We start from the raw sequence: 18,366 nt of genomic DNA on the forward strand, positions 1-18,366 counted from the left end.
AATTTACCCAAATGATGCAATAACAGTTACTAAATCATTGTAACCATGTTGGCAGAACGAGTCAAAGATATGGAACAAAATTTACAACAATGGGAAAGTACATTTAACTTTCCTCTGGAAAGAGGAGTGTACATAGTGAATCTGAAGCACCATGTGGCAACATTGCTAACGACATATAAAAGGTACCATATTCCTTTTACGGGGGGAAGGGGTCCCCTGACCTACCATTTGGTGCTGAGTTTATGAATCCTGAAATTTTTATGACTTGCTCCACAAAAAACACAGTACAAACCATTGCCAAAAGTGAACCAACTTGGTGATCTACCAAACCCAACTCACTCTGATGAACATGGAAAAATATTATTTATACATTTTTCCTTTGTAAGAATGACACGTGTGATGTGACTCTCTCCATTACCATTTAATCAACAATTGTCTAACCAAAATTTGTGAGAATTTTCCAATTGTGCAACATTGCTCAATAGACAGTTGAACTTCAACGCACATGGCGATACTAAATAACTAATATCAAAATTACAACTCAAAGGAAGAAAATAATTGAAAGAGAAACAGGAAACATAACATATCATTTACAAGGGTCTAAACTAAGGGGGGTGTATTGGTTTAGGATTTCGTAGGATTTTAAAAGACTTTTTTTGAGTAAAAAAGTCCCTTGGTATTCAATCAGGATTTTATATCACTTAAAAACAATCCAGTGGTATTCAATCTGGATTTTCAAGATTTTTTAAAGAGTCCATTAAAATCCACTGGTATTCATTTGAGATTTTTTACAACTTAAAAATAATCCATTGGTATTCAAAAATATAAGGATTTTAAAAGATTGTTGTGTGAGAGGGATTTTGAAGGACTTTCTAGTGTTATCTATAAATACCATATTCATAAAACAATCCCATCCAAACCCATCGGATTTTGAAGGATTGTTTGAAGTGATTTTTCAAGTGTTTCAAGAATTTTCAAGTGAGTTTTTCATTTTTTTTTCTATGCTCCTGTCTTCTCCATTTTTTCTCTATTAATAATACTACATTATTATTCATTATTCATATATAATATTGTAGTACTGTTCTCATCTCATTCCCCTATTTTGTGAAACTCTGATATGTAAATGATAGTGTCATTGACTTGCTCTATTTGTCTGTTCGTTCTTTTTAATTGACTTGCTTTATTTATTCTATGTAATTAAATTTGTTCCTTTATATAACACAAAAAATGCTTGAAATCTCAAATTTTAAGTGGTAATTTTTTTTATAACACACATCAAGAAAAGAAAAAGGTGAAAGATGAAATTGATATCATAATCTCTATAATATATATATATATATATATATATATATATATATATTTATAAGATGAATTTGTTAGGGTTTCTGTGAGTAGAATGAGATGAAAATGGATCTTAGTTGGGGAAAGAACTCTCAATATAAAAATTGCGAACTCTCTCCTTCCCTTGAATTTGTTACTCTTATCCCTCATCCTTTTATGACTCAACAATTATTTTTTTTTACTATGAATTTTTCTTTTTTATTTTTATATTGTGAAATTAAGATTTTTTTATATTTTAAAAAAATAAAATTAACATAAGACATTACAGTGTATAATTTTTTTAAGGTTTAGGATTTATGCCTTCATTAGCTTATTTTTTAAAAAAGAAAATATTGTTAAAATTATTATAAAATATATAACTAAAATAATATATATATATATATATATATATATATTCTCTATATCTAAATACTTCCGTTTATATAAAAAAAATTATATATTTAAATATTTTCTATATTTCCGTTTTTACATATTTTTTTTATAATGACTGAGGTATTTGAACCATTTGGATAGTTAAGATATATTCGATCTTGTATGATTGGTGTGCTTCTAAAAATAATAATATAATTTTATTGATTTTGTCTCTTATCCATAATTATTTATATAACTAGCTTTCAACATATATTGTTTTAGTAATTCAAATGGGAGATTCACAAGGAAATAATAAAGAAAAAGGAAAAGAGAAAGAAAACTATGAAGCTTGGACCAAGGAGGATTCCGATGAATTGTTACAATTGATAGTGGATGCTATAAAAAGAGGATAAGATATTATATAGACATTATTTTTTTATATTATTTTTGTCTTTGACTCTTTTTAAATTTGAATGTATGCATTTTTTTTTAAATCTTATCAAATGTCAAAACTCCACAAAATCCCACAGAATCCATTAAAATCCTGATTTAAAAGTCTTGCAGAATCTATTAAAATCTTGATTTTAAGTCTTATGGAATCCTGTAAAATCTTAAAAGTCATGAAAATCCTGCAAAGTCTTTTAAAATCCGCAGGATTTTTTTTAACTAAAAAAGTCTTTTAAAATCCTAATCCAATACACCCCCCTAAGACACTGTTTAGTCGCCACATGGCTCAAGCTGTGAAGGGATGGGGCCCTGGATTCTTCTATGGTCTAGACTATTCTAACTTTCTGTCTGAAGGAAGAAAAAATGAGAAACACTTGTTGGTCAATTGTTTTATGTTGTTGTATTTGCATCAACCAATGATTTGGGTTTATCCAATCACAAGAATCAATGGTTCATCACTACTCAAACTCATACTCAACTAATGAGGTGCACGAGGCACAATATGTTGCTCACACACGTCGTCGTACTTTGAGTACCAAACTATTTCATATTGCATAATGTGCATGTTTTGGTACCATCCAGAAAGTGTGTGACACTTGATGCATGGCATCTTAATTTATAACAATGGACAAAAGAATACTGATAAGTAACATTTTCTACACCAAATCATGCATGCAAATTATAAGACTTACTGTTAGTCGACCTTTGCACATGATCAGATTAGCGTGTTAAGGACCCACTTTATTTAGTGCTGGGATATAACAGCAAACAATGTTTGTAAGTATCTCTATGTTTTTCTTGCTGTATCCTCTCTATAAGACATCACTGATTCTCACCAATATTTTATATGTTCTTTTTAAGATATCATCATTTAAGAACGATTTCAATTACCTGATCTTCCCAAGTTACGCAACCAAAACTCAAGATTTTTCTTGAATATCAAAGATGAAGGTAAGATCCATTATCAATCATTCCTTGCAGAACAAAATATTCACTATACAAACTCTTCTAAGTTGGTTTCTTCGTTTCTTTGCTGCAGTTACTAGGTTGGATGCACAGGAAATTTCGTCAGAATAGTAGTGAACCATTCTTGGTCATTGGTAAGTCATGTGCTGTTAGCAAGCCGCATATTTTATGTTCCTCTACGCATGCATTAAGTATGTGATATCAAAATTAGTTAACAATCATGGTAGTACATGAAAGCAAATTTACCATACTAGTACTACACAATAGATAACTTGATTTCTGATGACCTTGGAACTATAGATGGTAGCTAAGTAAAATTTAAAATTGTCTCTTGCATAAACTTTTTTTTTTTTTTGATAAGCAAATGAATTTTATTATTGAAGGGCTAATACCAGAATAAGTTCTTATGAGTTATGACCACAAATGTATAGGCCCACCGTCCATGAAGAAGACACAGAAGTAACCTATCTACAAACATGTAAAAGCTATGACTAAATTTGAAGTACTACAAAAATAAATTAGAATGAGTGCCTAGGATTGGAAGTTGGAATATAAAAAGTAGACTGTTTAAAATGTTTTTAAGGGTAACAAGATCCATAAAATCTCTTCTATAGCTTAGTCCATAAAAATGAAAGTTTGTGTTTTCTCATTTGTGAAATACTAGCATAAGATTAGAACTAGGCAGTGTCTAGCTGAATGCTATCATTGTGGTGTTCCACTGCGTGTTTTGCCTCTCAATTACCATAGTTCTTTAAATTTGTATGTTTCAGGGAATTCTTGCAATTGTCTTTCAGGGCAGCCACCACATGATGATGAGCAAAACTATCAGAAACCAAACCTTGGGATCAAACTCTCCAAGCATGCTCAAAAAGGTCACAACCTTAGAAACTCTTTTGCTGGTCTGGAAGCAGCAAGAGTGGATGAAGACTGTGAGGGAGAATTCTTCCCTGGCTTCCTGGCAATTGGAACTCTTGGTTCAGAACAAGTATCTGACCCCTCAACACCAATATTTCCCATTTCTGTTGAGAGCATAACTGAAAAAGAAGATGAAGTCACTGAGAATGACCTGAAGCTCATCAATGATGAGCTGGAGAAAGTGCTAGGAGCTGAAACCAAGGATGATGTCAGCCTTGATTCATCAAGGAGGACTAGCCATGTCAGCACTGGGAGAAGTAGCCATGTCAGCACTGGGAGAAGCAGCCATGTCAGCATAATAACACTCAGTGGAAAGCCACTAGAAGGCACAGAACCAAATGGAAATGGAGCTGCAATTTGTCCACTCCAGGGATACCTCTTTGGAACAGCTATTGAACTATCTGAAACCACTGCAGCAGCAGCAAAGAAAGAACACAGGACTTCACTTGGGGAGCTGTTCCAGAGAAGCAAATCATCAGAGGAGAATTTCAGTGCAAAATGTGAAAAGGAGGAGAAAAGAACTGAGAAGGAAGTGGACAAATCTGCCATGAACCTGATGAAAGAAAAGCTGAAAAAGAGAATGCTCCATGCTTATTCTAAGAATTCTACATCACTAAATGGTGGGCCTATTGATTCTGCTTCTGCAGAGACAAAACTGAATAAGGTACACATGCAGATTCTATAGCTATCCAACCATAATTTTCTATCTGCTCGTTTATCTACCTAGAATAAATGTGTTATGCATTACCATAATGTTAAGAGAAATACTAATGATTATCAACATGTTACATTAAAATTGTATAAAAGGATAGCGGATAAAGACTACCATATAAAGTAACCAGCATTCTCATATTGACTTTTATAGCTTTGCATTTTAATGTTCTTTTCCGACCTTTATAGTGTGTTTGGATGGAGAATTTAAATGGAGTAATTTATTTATTTGAAGAATTTCAAATTTTTTGAGGTAAAATACCTTGTTTGAATGGAGAATTTATAAGGAATTTGAAATTCAAGCATTTGTGGAATTCCTTAAAAAAGTAGAATTTTAAATTCTCACAAAAAAGTAAGAATTTAAAATTCCTCATATTTTTTTTCTTATTTCACTTATATATTTTATCTTATCTCTTATCTCTTCATGTTTTTAATTATTGAATATTCAAAATTTTTTAAAATTATTAAATATTATCTAATATTAATTTTTAAAATTATTAAATATTTAAAAATTAGCTAATATTTATTTTTATAAAATTTGATTTAAAAATCTCAACACATAAATATATTTTTAAAATCAATTTTACTATGATAGAATCAAATTATCATATCCAACCCAACAATTTAAAATTTGATAAATTTGAATTGACTTATCCAAACAAAATATTTTAAGAATGATAGAAATTGAAATCAAAGTAATTCAAATACCAAGAATTTAAAATTCCTTGAACTTGTAAAATTACTCGTCCAAACACACTATTAGTCTTTCCTTCAAAAATCTTTTCACCTTTTTTTTTTTTTTTTGCCTTAATTAATATATTATTTATATATGATTTACTTTACTTCGTATAATTTCATAAACTTTACTTTAAATCCTTATAATTAAAAATAGTTTGTTTTAGGTTTTATACATATAATTTTTTTTTGTTTTTAGTCTCTATAATTTTATAATTTTTTTTTTAGTTTTTATAGAAATAGTAGTAAAGGACCGAAAAAGAACAAAATTGTATGTATATAAACAAAAATAAAATATTTTTAATAATAGAGACTAAAAAATAAAGTTTATGAAATTATAAAATCAAAAGTTGAATTATACCATCGCATATAGTCTTAGTTTTGACATGTAGTAATATTCTGGTCATGACTAATGCCGTTTTTGTGGCTTTTAGATTCTCCATATGTTCCGAAAGAAGGTTCACCCTGAAAGTTCAACAGCTGCACAAAAATCTGTTAAACACCACAAGAATCAGAGGAAGAAGAAAATAATCAATGATGGAGGCTACAACAAAAGTGACCCGGTGCATCCAGAGGAAGATTCATCTGTCAACAGGGAGTACTGGATCAAAACGGATGCAGATTGTAAGTAATATACAACAATTTTCCATTGGCCTATTTCACAGTGTTTCCAATTATAGTTTCATAAATGATTGTAACATATCAAATTTTTTTTGTAGCATGTCTATTTATTTTCAGTTTCAGTCTTGTGTGTTGCTGGTTCTACCCTTAATTTTTTTTTTTTTTTTGTGCATTGCAGACTTAGTTCTAGAGCTGTGAAAGACAAAGAAGAAAATGTGCTGGTTATAAGCTGTCATCCTCTACTAGTAATAACGTTTGTAATGTGAAAACTTATTTTTAAGAAATGAATAATTGAGGTAGTTTCGGTGTCTACCTCATGTGTGAAATGTAAGATTTGCCTAGTAATCATAAAAAGAGAAGATGAAAAAAAAAATCAGCTACTGAGTTGACAATATAAATTATGTAGAATCACAAAATCAACAGTCAAATCATGAGGAGTCCATGTGGATGTTTATGATGCGGTGTAGGTGCATTGCATCCACGTTTGAATAATAAGCAAGTGTATCTTACAAAATGAATAAATAACTGAAACTAGTTTGTGGAGATGGATCTATGCATGGCAGATATGTTTAACTTTTATGACTCAGGCTATTTTGATAAATACCAAACATCCAATCATGATGGATAAAGGTTTTGTTAAAACTTTAAACTTATAATTTAATTTAAATGTCTTTTCAATCAAGAAAAAATCAGGGAGTAGATAAAAGAAATTTATAAAAGTTTCTTCTCTATTTTTTTTTCAATCAAATATTATGTAAGGGTTTAAACGTGAGGAAAAGAAGGAAGAGTTTATAAGTTTCATTTGGTTGAGTGAAAGGGAGGGGGACATTTTTATGGAGGAGAGGTTTTTTTAGTTTGCTTGATAAGAGGGAAGGAGGAGGAATTTTTAAAAATTTATTTATTTTTAAATAAATTTAAAATATATAGGAAGCTAAAAATAAATGAGGAGGAATTTGCTCTTTTTCATTCTTTTTTTATTTTTTATTTTTAAAATTAAGTTTTATTTGTTTTTAAAAAATGGAGAGGTGAGGGGAGAGAAGGGAAAGGGGGGAAAATAAATAATTATAAATTTTGTTTAATTTAGAGGAAAGGATGAGAAAAAAATTGTCCTTTCCTTTTTTATTCATAAGGGGGAGAATTTTATAAATTAATTTATGCTTATATTCTTATAATTTTAAATTTAAAACACAAGTAAAGATATTTTGGTCATTATACTAAAAAATATTTTAAAATTCTTTATCTCTCCTCTAAGCCTTCGTTGGTGAGAAATTAAGGGGGGTATATTGGATTAGGATTTTAAAAGACTTTTTTAGTTAAAAAAAATCTTGGATTTTAAAAGACTTTGCAGGATTTTTATGACTTTTAAGATTTTGCAGAATTCTACAAGACTTAAAATCAGGATTTTAATGGATTCTGCAAGACTTCTAAATCAGGATTTTAATGGATTTTGTGGGATTTTGTAAAATTTTCGTAGATTTTTGACATTTGATAAGATTTCAAAAAAAAATTCATACATTCAAATTTAAAGAGTCAAAGACAAAAATAATAATGTCTAGATAATAATAATAATAATTCTCCATAATATCTTATCTTCTTAAATAGCATTCACTCACATATTCATAGCTATACTAGTCCTTCAAGCATTAGCATCTTTTCGCTCTTGCTCTTGGGTTTGAATAATAGGTTTAAAAGTATGATCTTTGTTAACTGGTAACGTTGAAGATGAAAGTTCATCCACGGCTTCAATTGAAAATTTATCATAACAACATTCTTTACGTAGAAAGTTATGTAGTGCTGCACATACTAACACAAGTTCTACTTGTGTCTTAAATAAAAATGGAGATGCTGACTTAAAAATTGTGAACCTTGATTTAAAAAAATACAAAATATTTTCTCGATCACATTTCTTAAAGACGCATGACGAAGATTGAACAATTCTTTCTCATTTTCAGGATCATTACCCTGACCTGCAAAATCTTGTAAATGATATCTTACACCTCCAAATGGAGCTAAAAATTGACGTTGATTAGGAAATCCACAATCCACCAAAAAAATATTTACCTAATTACATATGCAATATATATAATATTAGTATAATAATAATAATTATTATTATTATTTAAAGAATAAGCATTTAGATATATAGAATATATATATATATATATATATATATACTATTTTAGTTATATATTATATGATAATTTTTAACGATATTTATAAATGTAAATTATTCTAACAAATATTTTAAAAATATTTCCTCTTTTAAAAAATAAGTTAATGAAGACATAAATCCTAAACCCTAAAAAATTAGATACTACAATGTCTTTGTTAATTTTCTTTTTTTAAAATATAAAAAAGTCCTATTTTCACAATATAAAAAGAAAAAAAATTCATAGTAAAAAAAATAAAATAATTGTTGAGTCGTAAAAGGAGGGGGATAAGAGTAACAAACTTAAGAGAAGGAGAGAAATCGCAGTTTTTATGCTGACAGGGTTTTTCCCCAACTAAGATCCATTTTCATCTCATTATACTCACAGAAACCCTAACAAATTCATCTTATATATATATATTGTAGAGATTATGATATCAATTTCATCTTTCACCTTTTTCTTTTCTTGACGTGTGTTATAAAAAATTACTACTTAAAAGTTGAAATTTCAAGTATTTTTTTGTGTTATATAAAGAAACAAATTCAACTACATAGAATAAAATAAAGCAAGTCAATTAAAGAGAACAAACAGAAAAATAGAACAAATCAATGACACTATCATTTACATATCGGAGTTTCACAAAATAGGGAAATGAGATAAGAACAGTACTACAATATTATATATGAGCAATGAACAATAGTGTAGTATTATTAGTAGAGAAAAAATGGAGAAGATAGGAACATAGAAAAAAAAGATGAAAAACTCACTTGAAAATTCTTGAAAAGTCACTTCAAACAATCCTTCAAAATCCGATGGATTTGGATGAGATTGTTTTATGAATTTGGTATTTATAGATAATACTAGAAAGTCCTTCAAAATCCATCTCACACAACAATCATTTAAAATCCTTATATTTTTTAATACCAATGGATTTTAATGGACTTTTTAAAAAATCTTGAAAATCCAGATTGAATACCACTGGATTGTTTTTAAATGACATAAAATCTTGATTGAATACCAATGAATTTTTTTACTAAAAAAAAATCTTTTAAAATCCTACGAAATCCTAAACCAATACACCCCCTAAAATTAGATGAAAGAGAATATTGCTTCCTTTTTAAAAATTAAACCAAATGAAAAAAATTATAAAACTCCTTTCATCTTTTGCTTCCAACCAAACACTACTTAAGTTAAACAAGAAAATTTTATAAAAATCTCTTTCTTTGCCTACATTTTTTCCCCAACCAAACATCGTATAAATTGCTGCATTCAACTAATTCATTTAGGTTTTAGATTTAAAATGATTTTTAATTAATTGATAATATAATATATTTAAGATAATTAATTATTTTTAGAAAGAGTTTTCCCAGTCATAACTGGATGGTCAATAAATGTGCATGGTTGATTTGTCCTAATTTTCATATGAATTACTTATTTGTGATTTGGCATAGCATGTTGAGTTATCATACAAAGTTAAATTGACTTGTTTTATTTTTATTTTATTTTACTTTATTAAAAATTTCCAAAATAAAATTAAAATAATATTAAGCCAAAAAAATATAGTAAATTTTGGAAATGAAAATTATAGTCCGACCTCTTCTTATTATCCCCTTAAATCGAATTAGTTTAATACAATTTACTTTTGGATCACTTTTTAAAAATTCAACTTCTCAAATTCGATCATTTTTTACGTTTCAAACTATAATAATCTCATTTAACTAAAAAACATATTGTTTTTCTACATAGAATACTTGTCCTCTACTCTACAAGTAAATTAATCTACAAAGCTTTATATATTGATACTTTGGGATAAGCATTTAAAATCTTAATGTATAGGATGGAACAAAGAATTCTAGGATAAATTTGTCAGATTAAGGAAACATAAAAATTATTAAATGTTTTGCATATCCTGAACTAAAACATAAATTAAAGAATCGTTTTCCCTGACACAGAATGCACCCTTTCTAAGCTGCCATTGACAAGAGAACAAACCCGGCCGTCTGCTAAATATAATATTATGTTCATGTCTTCCATAATAAAGTTTAGTCACTCAATCTTGATTCTTTCATTTGAAGGAGCCAAATCTAAAACTTTGACACCCAACTTATTCAAAAACATAAAGTTTAAGATTTCGAGTTTAGTATTTTTTTTTTTAAAAAAGAATTGATATTTTTGCCTAACTTAATTTAAAACTTGATATATATACATATATACATATATATATATATATATATTTATTTATTTATATATATATATATATATTACAAATCTCTTTAGAAGTATTTTTTTAGTTTATTAATTCAATACTTGATAGATATCTTCATATTATATCATGAAATAAAAATAAATAACATTCAAACGAAAAATCACAAATCTCTAGGTAGAATTACAATATAAGTTGATATTATCCATACGAAACTCAGCTGCTGGTAAAATTTAGTAGTTTATTGTGTTTGTTGGCATCCGAAGAAGCATGAAGTTGAAGTGTATTGGATCGAAGACAAAGCAAGTATATGCTTGGATTAAATTATTTTCTATGTAAAAGAATCATAAAAAAGAAAACCTCTTCTGTTCATTTTAGGAAGGAAAAACAAAAACAGTTTTTAGAAACATAACAGGAGCTAATTCCGAATAAGATTTTATGCTTGATTGAGTTGATTATTTCATTAAGCAAAAACATAACACCCGAATTTTTATACATGCAAACAGACGTTTTTTTTTTTTTTTTTGGAAAGAATGTTATGCTTTCTTTTGACAAAATACACTTGAAAAAGTAAGTCAAATGTACCACAATATAAATTTTAGCTATGGATTGTCGTGTCATGTGGATTGTGGTGTATACCAATCAGAAAAATTGAGTTTTGGTATTCAGCGACATGGGTTTCTAGTTTCTACCATAACCACGTGGATAACTATCTAGAATAAAGGAGGATGAAGCCTAGAGACTAGATGGTCGAGTTGAAAGCTATAACATTGAAAGCCCATTTCGAGAAATCTATCTATCTTTCACATCATTTAATTAATCTCTTGCTTGAATGTGAATGGGGAACTGCTTCCAAACATGGGATAGCCTCTATCATGTCACAATTCTTGGATATGACTCAAATCATGAATATGAGATGTTAAACATATAGGACTTTTATCCAATAGTCAATTATAAACAAGGACTTGGTTTTGAAATCTAATTACCCCATATTGTGTGGGTCGAATTATTTTTTAATCTCAATCATCCCCATCCATTCACCCTTCAATAATGATGCACAAAGACAATTGCTATATAAATCAAGATGAGAAAAGCTGGACAAGTGTTTTTTGTAAATTATTATTGTTTTAATTATAAGAGTGCTTTTTTTTAGTCAGTCATATTATTTATAAATATTTCATCTCATAAATTTCATACTCGAAAATATTTAATCTTCAACGTGAGAGAATGTTTCAAAAATTTTATCTCAATTAATGATATATGTCCAAATATTATATGCAAGTGGAGGTACCTTTTATCTTATGAACTAATTTTGAAATTGAGTTAGGTCTAAATTTAAAAACTATTATGGTGCCAAAATCTATTCTAATGATTATTGTTGAGTCTATTAAGCCACTTGTTATTAAGTAGTCATTGGACAACTTGTAGATATGAAGTCCTACAAATGTCATACACAAAACTGTAAGTCCTCGATATGAGGTACCGGTTGGAGATTTTATGCTAACTATTAATATATGGCCAAAATAGTGTATACAATTAGTAAATTATTTATTATGAGGAAAATAATTAAAAATTGTCATTTTATAATTATTGACAATAGTTGATTTTGGACAAATATACAATCAAAGTCTATCTTAATGATTATGGTTGGACCTATCAAATCACTTGTTATTGAGTTGTTATTGAACTACTTGCAAATATAAAGTCTTATAAGTTTTACGCTCGAATTTAGATATCAATTTGAGAGTGTATTGAAAATCTTATGCCCACTAGTGATATGTGACTAAAATAATATATACAATTGATGAATTATTTATCATAAAGGAAATAATTTGAAAGTTACCTTACAACTATTAACAAAAAATATTTTTTAACAAATATGAATGTCACTAACTAGCCCAAATTGGTAGGGAACAAATATAAAATTATTGAATTATAGATAATTAACGAGTAACAAAATAAAGTTAAGATGTTAAAATTCAAATTTTAGGTTGATTAAAAAAAATTATTTGCTATTAGTTTTTTTTAAGGAAAAAAACTATATATGATGGCAAAAAAAAGCCCAAGATATAACTATTTCATTTAAAATTAAATAAAAATTATTTTTCAAAGTTTGTATTACGTCTTGTTGACAAGTACTAATAAATAAGTATTAATGGAGTAAACTTAGTATATGAATGTCTAACCTAAATTGGTCTGAAGGAAGATGAAGACAAATTTATTGAATTGCATATGATTATTAATATGCAAGAATAAAAAGACTATAGGATTAGAATATAATATTTAATGAATTTACGTCTTAGATACTTAGTTGCATTAGACACTTAAAGAGAGAATTTAGTTGTTTATAATGATTTTATCCTATTTAAACATGATTGTCTCTATTAAAGAATGTATATATATAAAATATATTATAATATTAAGTAAAACATGTTTTTAGTCTCTTTAAAAGTTTTCAAGTTTGATTTTAATTTTTTTAAAATGTTTTTGTCTTATTTTAGACCTTCTAAATTTGAAATGTACTACTTTTGATTTTTAAAGTAATTTAAATAATATTTTATAAGATTTTTTAAGTGCTATTTAATATATTATAAAATTTAACAAACTCACTATATATATATATAGGTTTATGATTAGAAGATTAGTGCATACTTTTTTTTAAAGAGCTATTTATTGTATTTGGAGAATTAAAAATGATATATTTTAAAAATTAATGGACTAAAATAGGATAAATAAATTTAAAGGAATTAAAAACATATTTTATCCTATAATATTAAACTCTTTAATTGCTACAAATTTATTATTTTAAGAATAAATATTTATTATTACTTCATCGAACTAGATTAGTTAAAGATAAAAACTTAAAATACTAATAAAAAAATGTTTATTGTTGTTTAAATTTGATCCATTAAATAAAATTAATAAAAATACATATATATGATATTAAAGTTCTTCTACAAGAACTATCGCATGACATTTTTCTTCTTCTTATGTTTGCCATTTAAATATTTATAGTTTCTTATTTAATTTATTTCACACGACACTTTTCTTAATAATAACGTTTTCGAGGTTTAGGAACAAATTTAAAATAAACATTGTAAGAGAGAAAGGGGATTAGAAATGGACAACGAAGCAAAATATAAGAAGTCAAATTAACACTCATAAATTAATTGGATCTAATTAAAAAGGACCCCGTGAACTTTTTTCAAGCCACCAAAAATTAACTACAGTGACTTTTTATTTTTATGTAGAGACTCAATTAAAAAATTAGTTTAGGATCGATTTGAAAATTCTCAAATTGTTTAGGGATCAATAAAGCAATCTAACCATAAATATATCATAGTAATTAAGAAGTCAAAAGCTTAATTAATACAAATTTTTTTTAAAGATTTTGAAATCTAAATGAAATTTAAAAAATAAAGATTATAAACATTTTTATTTTTCAAGTTTTAGTTAACTATATTATTTACTCATTTTAGTAATGTTCTACTATTGTGATGAATTCAATTAAAAATTTAATTAGTAAAAATCATTTTTTTTACTATAATATTAATGAGAGCATATTTTTACTTTGTCAGATATTAATTTTCTTTTAAAGTTTTAATTACATTCAGATTATCTCTTTTAAGAATTTTATTTTATTGAATTTAAAATTTAAATTTACTACTTTAAAATTTTAAGATCAATCGTAATACCAGTTAGATAAGTGAATATTGTTTAGTAAAAATCAATTTAAAGATGATTTGTAAATGATTTGTTGTATATAATTTTAATTAAATAATTTTAGTATTAATTACAAAATATTAAATGTTTAAAATTTTCTATATATATTTTCAATAATATTTTTAGAAGATGAAAACAATTTAGTTAAACAATTTAATAATATCAACATATATCTATAAAAAAAATATTTAATAAATAATCAAAAAAATATTTTAAAAAATTGAAAAAATAAATTACAAATTAAAATTTAAAAATACGAAATGTAATTAAATTAAAAGATACAAATTATAAATATTTAAAAATATTAAAATTTCCTGACTTTGTTACAACATAATGAAAGGTATGTTTATTTAATCTCTAACCTTTTCACTCTGACTCATATCAATTAGAGCATTCGTTTTACATGTACATTTTCTTTGACCAAAGATCTTTACTGAAGATTTATTGATTTGATATACCACAAAACTTAAATACAAATATTTTATAAGCATTGGTATTATTTTTTAATAAAAATTAAAATTTAATCTTGGTAATTCACATGATAAATATTTCTATTAAATGTCAAAGGAAATTATTGAAATAAAACGTGAATTATGATTAGAGGATATTCCCAAAAATACATTTAAAATTGCATATAAAATTTTAAAAAATAGTTAGTGTAGACTCCAAAGTAGTCAAAATTGGAGTTGGTTGGTGATTTTTTTTTTTAAATGGGGTTGGTGATATATATATATTTTGAATGGAGTGGCGAGTGGGGTTCACCTTCACTCATGGTGGTGATACCTTTTCAAAAAATACTAATTAAAATGGGAATATTTTAAAATAATTAATGAAATAAGATTTTTTTTCCTATGTAAACGTTAGAATCATGGTTGGCGAGTGTCGAACCAGGGAAAATGAGTTGTCGGAATCCTACAGGAATATTCTAGAAATCTCTAAATAAATAATCGACTTTTGCGTTGGACCCACCAATGAAAATACTGCACTCTGCATAAGAAACTACTCTAGTATTTTTTTAACATTCTCTTTCAAGTTTACAATTTATTATTATTACTTAAATTTCATTAAAAAATATATTGTTAATGAGTCTCTCAGCGTGAGGAATTGAGGTTAAAAAATGAATAGATTTATTATTTATATGGTTATTGGGTGAGAAAGGTGATAATAACGTTAACGTTCACACTTCACATGGATACACGTGTCTAATTCTCCCGCTCGGTCCATCTATCCGTTAACCCTACTCTCTCTCTTCTGCTGCAACGCTTGGCCGTGGAGCACAGCCACAAGAAAACCCAAATTTTTGTTTTCCAATAATCAAGAAAAAAGAAAAAAAAAAAAAAAAGGAAAAGCGGTATTCACTCACGTTCATTCGTTACAATGGGGAAGCTTCTCTGCGATTCAACCACCGTCGCCGAGCCCTTCCAAGGCTCGCCGCCGGCCGCGCTTCCGTGGCGGGATCCCAAATCCGAGCCTATCGGAGCGGTGGATCTCGTCGTTCCGGCGGTGGCCTTCGCCGGCGGCTGGGAGGACGTCGTCGGCCTGGAGGAGCAGCAGCGCCGCCACCTCCAGAGACTCCACGCCAAGGGAGTCCTCTGGAAGCCGCCGGAGGAGGAGGAGGAGGACTCCTCCTCGTCGCCGTCGTCGTCCGCGCTCAGATCCGTCGTGTTCCGCCTCTCGCACGGCGGAGAGGTCTCCGCCGACGGGAACTGCCTCTTCACGGCGTCGCGCAAGGCCATGGGCGGCGAGGACGTCGACGCGCGCGAACTGCGGCGGCGGACGGTGGCGCGGTTCTTGGAGGATCTCGGATCTGCGAGCCTTGAGGAGAGAGAAGCGATCGACGACGCGATTCGGCACATGTACTCGCCGGATCTGAAGAACGGTTGGGGGATTCACGTCGTTCAGGAGGTAAAGTTGTTGGCCAAGAAGGAGAATCGATTCGCTCTTGATTCGGCCATCGAAGAACTCGTTCACCTCGGTATGCAAAGGTATTCAATCGCTACAACCTTCATTCATTCATTTCATTTCGTAAGATTTTGCTTTAATCGATTCGTTTTTTTTAGTGTTAGAGAAATGTTGAGAAATTAGGCGTAGAAGTTTATTAGAAGATTCACAGCTACGATTATAAGGACGAAAGAAATTGAAGAGTGAAAGTTGTTTTGTTTGATTTGTTTCTGAGCTGTGCTTTTTCGTAAGAGATTTATGTTTTGATTTGAGTTGTGTTGAAATCAGAGTGATGCGTTTGGTTTTGGTTGTTTTGTTTACTGTGTTTTGTTTGATTGAAGAGAAATGGCGGCGGAGTCTATTTACAAAGAGAGATGTATTCCGGTGATTGATGGTCCAAGTTGGGCCAAATACATGTTGATCTCTGGTTCTCCTGATGATGAATATGATATCATCACTTTGCAATATACTGAGGAGGGTTTATTATCTGTAGATGAGAATAGAGAGGGTCGTGCTGCAGCTTTCGGTGATGATATTGCAATTGAATGCCTTGCTACAGAGTTCAAGCGAGAGATATATGTGGTAAGTAAGAAGTGGACATTTCAAGTTGCTTTTGGTGTCTATATTCTTTCCATTAAGAATTTTTCACAAGTTGTTGTATATAATCCCCTCTGTTGTGGATCAGGTAATCGTTTTGAAAAATTAGTATTATGTATGAATCATCTTTATACTCCTACTTGTTGTAGATGTAAAGTGTATAGTAGAGAAAAGCTTAATTTGTGCTGCTGCATGTTAGTTCTCATCTATTAAAAGTAAATCGAAATCATGTAAACTTTATTATTGAGAGGTTGTCATAATATATCTTAGGTATGGGGTTTTCTAAATTGCATTTCAGGAACTAACGGCTAATGGATGGGACCCAAGAGCCACTTTTTTTTATATAAGTGAACCACACTCTATGTAGCTGGAGTGTTCTGGCTTGCAACTGCAGATATATCCGTGTGACACATTCAATTATTTGTTTGTATCCGTGCATTAATAAAGTAGTACTGTGCGAGTGTGCATTAGAGAGGTGCCATCTGTTATGTGAATGTGAATCTAAAACAAATTGTGGCTTGCTGGAATTTCGTAATTCTACCTGTAGGCTTGATTATGATTTCAACTTATTCTTATAAGTTGTATTTATAATTGGGAATTCGATTTGTGTGATATGAAGAAGGTTCAATGATTTGACCTGGAATCTTTATAAATGGAAAATAATGCAAATGTAAATTTCATTATTGTGCTGCCTAGTTTGTGTACATACTTGGGACTATCTGTCGGCCACCTTGCTTCCATCTAAATTTGTTCATCATTTTCAGGTGCAAGCACATGGTTCAGATGCCATGGTTGATGAAGAAAATTGTGTTTTCTTCCTTCCGCATCGTCCAAGGAGCCGAATTACTGAACTTCCATTTTTTCTTTTCATGAAAGGAACAGGTAATGGAGAACAAAATACTTTAATGGACACGGCTATTTTTACTCTAGCTCAGTAGTAGTTTATATTCAGACAGGTTATGTTTTCTCTATCTTTCATTCTTGACAATTGAGTATTTTTTGTCATTCTTTAAATGAAAATTCTAAGCAAGTTTGCACATACAGGTTGGTGCGGTGCTGGAGCTGACCACTATGAGCCCCTGATTGCCCATCCTTCGAGCTTTGTTTCCCAAGAAAAGGTTGCTGTGGTACTGTGAAGTTTCCCGGCCTACAATTTTGTGGAGTAGAGATTGAGTAGAATTAGAATTTGTTTACCCTATTTATGGGCCTCTCTTAAAATGTTTGGCCCGCATTTTGGTTCTCCCAAGGGAGAGAACCTCACCTCATTGGGTAGCGTTTATTTTATTACTGACGTTTAGAATCAATCATCTTTGACTCTCTTGACATTGGCTGCAGTTTGAGCAACCCTAGAGTATTATTGTATTAGTTTCACCGGCTTCTGTTTTGTTGTTCCTGTTGTTGAGTTAATTAGAGGGTTACACCGTCTAGGTAGTAGTGTGTTGTTCAAATTGGAAGAGTTGAGTTGTATCTCAGTGGATTTCACCACATCAATCAAGTGGTTTTTTTTTTCTGCATAACGTCACATGTTATCCCCTTTTCACTGCCCAGTGGATAATCTCCACGGTAGGCGCCAAAATGTACCTGCATGAGGGTACTCCGATAATTTTGCTACTCCTGCTGGGTCTTCGTCTTCCATGAAGTATCCTAGGGAAAGAGAGGGGTACC

General features: G+C 29.5%; 2 protein-coding genes across 4 annotated transcripts; both read left to right on the forward strand.

Moving 5' to 3' along the window:
- The first annotated feature begins 2,810 nt into the window (after positions 1-2,810).
- On the forward strand, positions 2,811-6,630 carry LOC109812432 (protein LAZY 1). 2 transcript variants are annotated; one of them, XM_020376394.3, is made up of 6 exons: positions 2,811-2,916; positions 3,001-3,090; positions 3,179-3,239; positions 3,876-4,684; positions 5,901-6,090; positions 6,266-6,630. In XM_020376394.3, the coding sequence occupies exons 2-6, from the start codon at positions 3,085-3,087 to the stop codon at positions 6,283-6,285; spliced, it is 1,086 nt and encodes a 361-aa protein (XP_020231983.1). In that variant the 5' UTR covers positions 2,811-2,916; positions 3,001-3,084; the 3' UTR covers positions 6,286-6,630. The 2 variants fall into 2 exon arrangements, with proteins under 2 accessions (XP_020231983.1, XP_020231984.1); XM_020376395.3 differs by having other exon boundaries at positions 2,812-2,916; positions 3,900-4,684.
- An 8,696-nt stretch (positions 6,631-15,326) lies between these two features.
- LOC109812426 (Gap junction beta-4 protein) lies at positions 15,327-18,218 on the forward strand. Of its 2 annotated transcripts, XM_020376387.3 has the most exons (4): positions 15,332-16,148; positions 16,446-16,686; positions 17,466-17,583; positions 17,746-18,218. In XM_020376387.3, exons 1-4 carry the CDS (start codon positions 15,541-15,543, stop codon positions 17,835-17,837), a joined length of 1,059 nt encoding a protein of 352 aa, XP_020231976.1. In that variant the 5' UTR covers positions 15,332-15,540; the 3' UTR covers positions 17,838-18,218. The 2 variants fall into 2 exon arrangements, with proteins under 2 accessions (XP_082929274.1, XP_020231976.1); XM_083073148.1 differs by lacking the exons at positions 17,466-17,583; positions 17,746-18,218 and adding an exon at positions 17,000-17,441 and having other exon boundaries at positions 15,327-16,148.
- The last annotated feature ends 148 nt before the right edge of the window (positions 18,219-18,366 follow it).

The sequence above is a fragment of the Cajanus cajan genome, chromosome 4 (assembly GCF_000230855.2).
Source record: "Cajanus cajan strain Asha chromosome 4, NIPB_CcT2T_4, whole genome shotgun sequence".
NCBI classification, from domain to species: domain Eukaryota; kingdom Viridiplantae; phylum Streptophyta; class Magnoliopsida; order Fabales; family Fabaceae; genus Cajanus; species Cajanus cajan.

What these genes read in the sequence shown, in the direction of transcription:
- LOC109812432 (XM_020376394.3), top strand. An exon ending in TGAACCATTCTTGGTCATTG is followed by an intron (nt 3,240 to 3,875) that starts GTAAGTCATGTG and finishes TGTATGTTTCAG; the next exon opens with GGAATTCTTGCAATTGTCTT. An exon ending in CAGAGACAAAACTGAATAAG is followed by an intron (nt 4,685 to 5,900) that starts GTACACATGCAG and finishes TGTGGCTTTTAG; the next exon opens with ATTCTCCATATGTTCCGAAA.
- LOC109812426 (XM_020376387.3), top strand. Translation starts at nt 15,541, where the DNA reads ATGGGGAAGCTTCTCTGCGATTCAACCACCGTCGCCGAGCCCTTCCAA. An exon ending in GTTCACCTCGGTATGCAAAG is followed by an intron (nt 16,149 to 16,445) that starts GTATTCAATCGC and finishes GTTTGATTGAAG; the next exon opens with AGAAATGGCGGCGGAGTCTA. An exon ending in TCTTTTCATGAAAGGAACAG is followed by an intron (nt 17,584 to 17,745) that starts GTAATGGAGAAC and finishes TTGCACATACAG; the next exon opens with GTTGGTGCGGTGCTGGAGCT.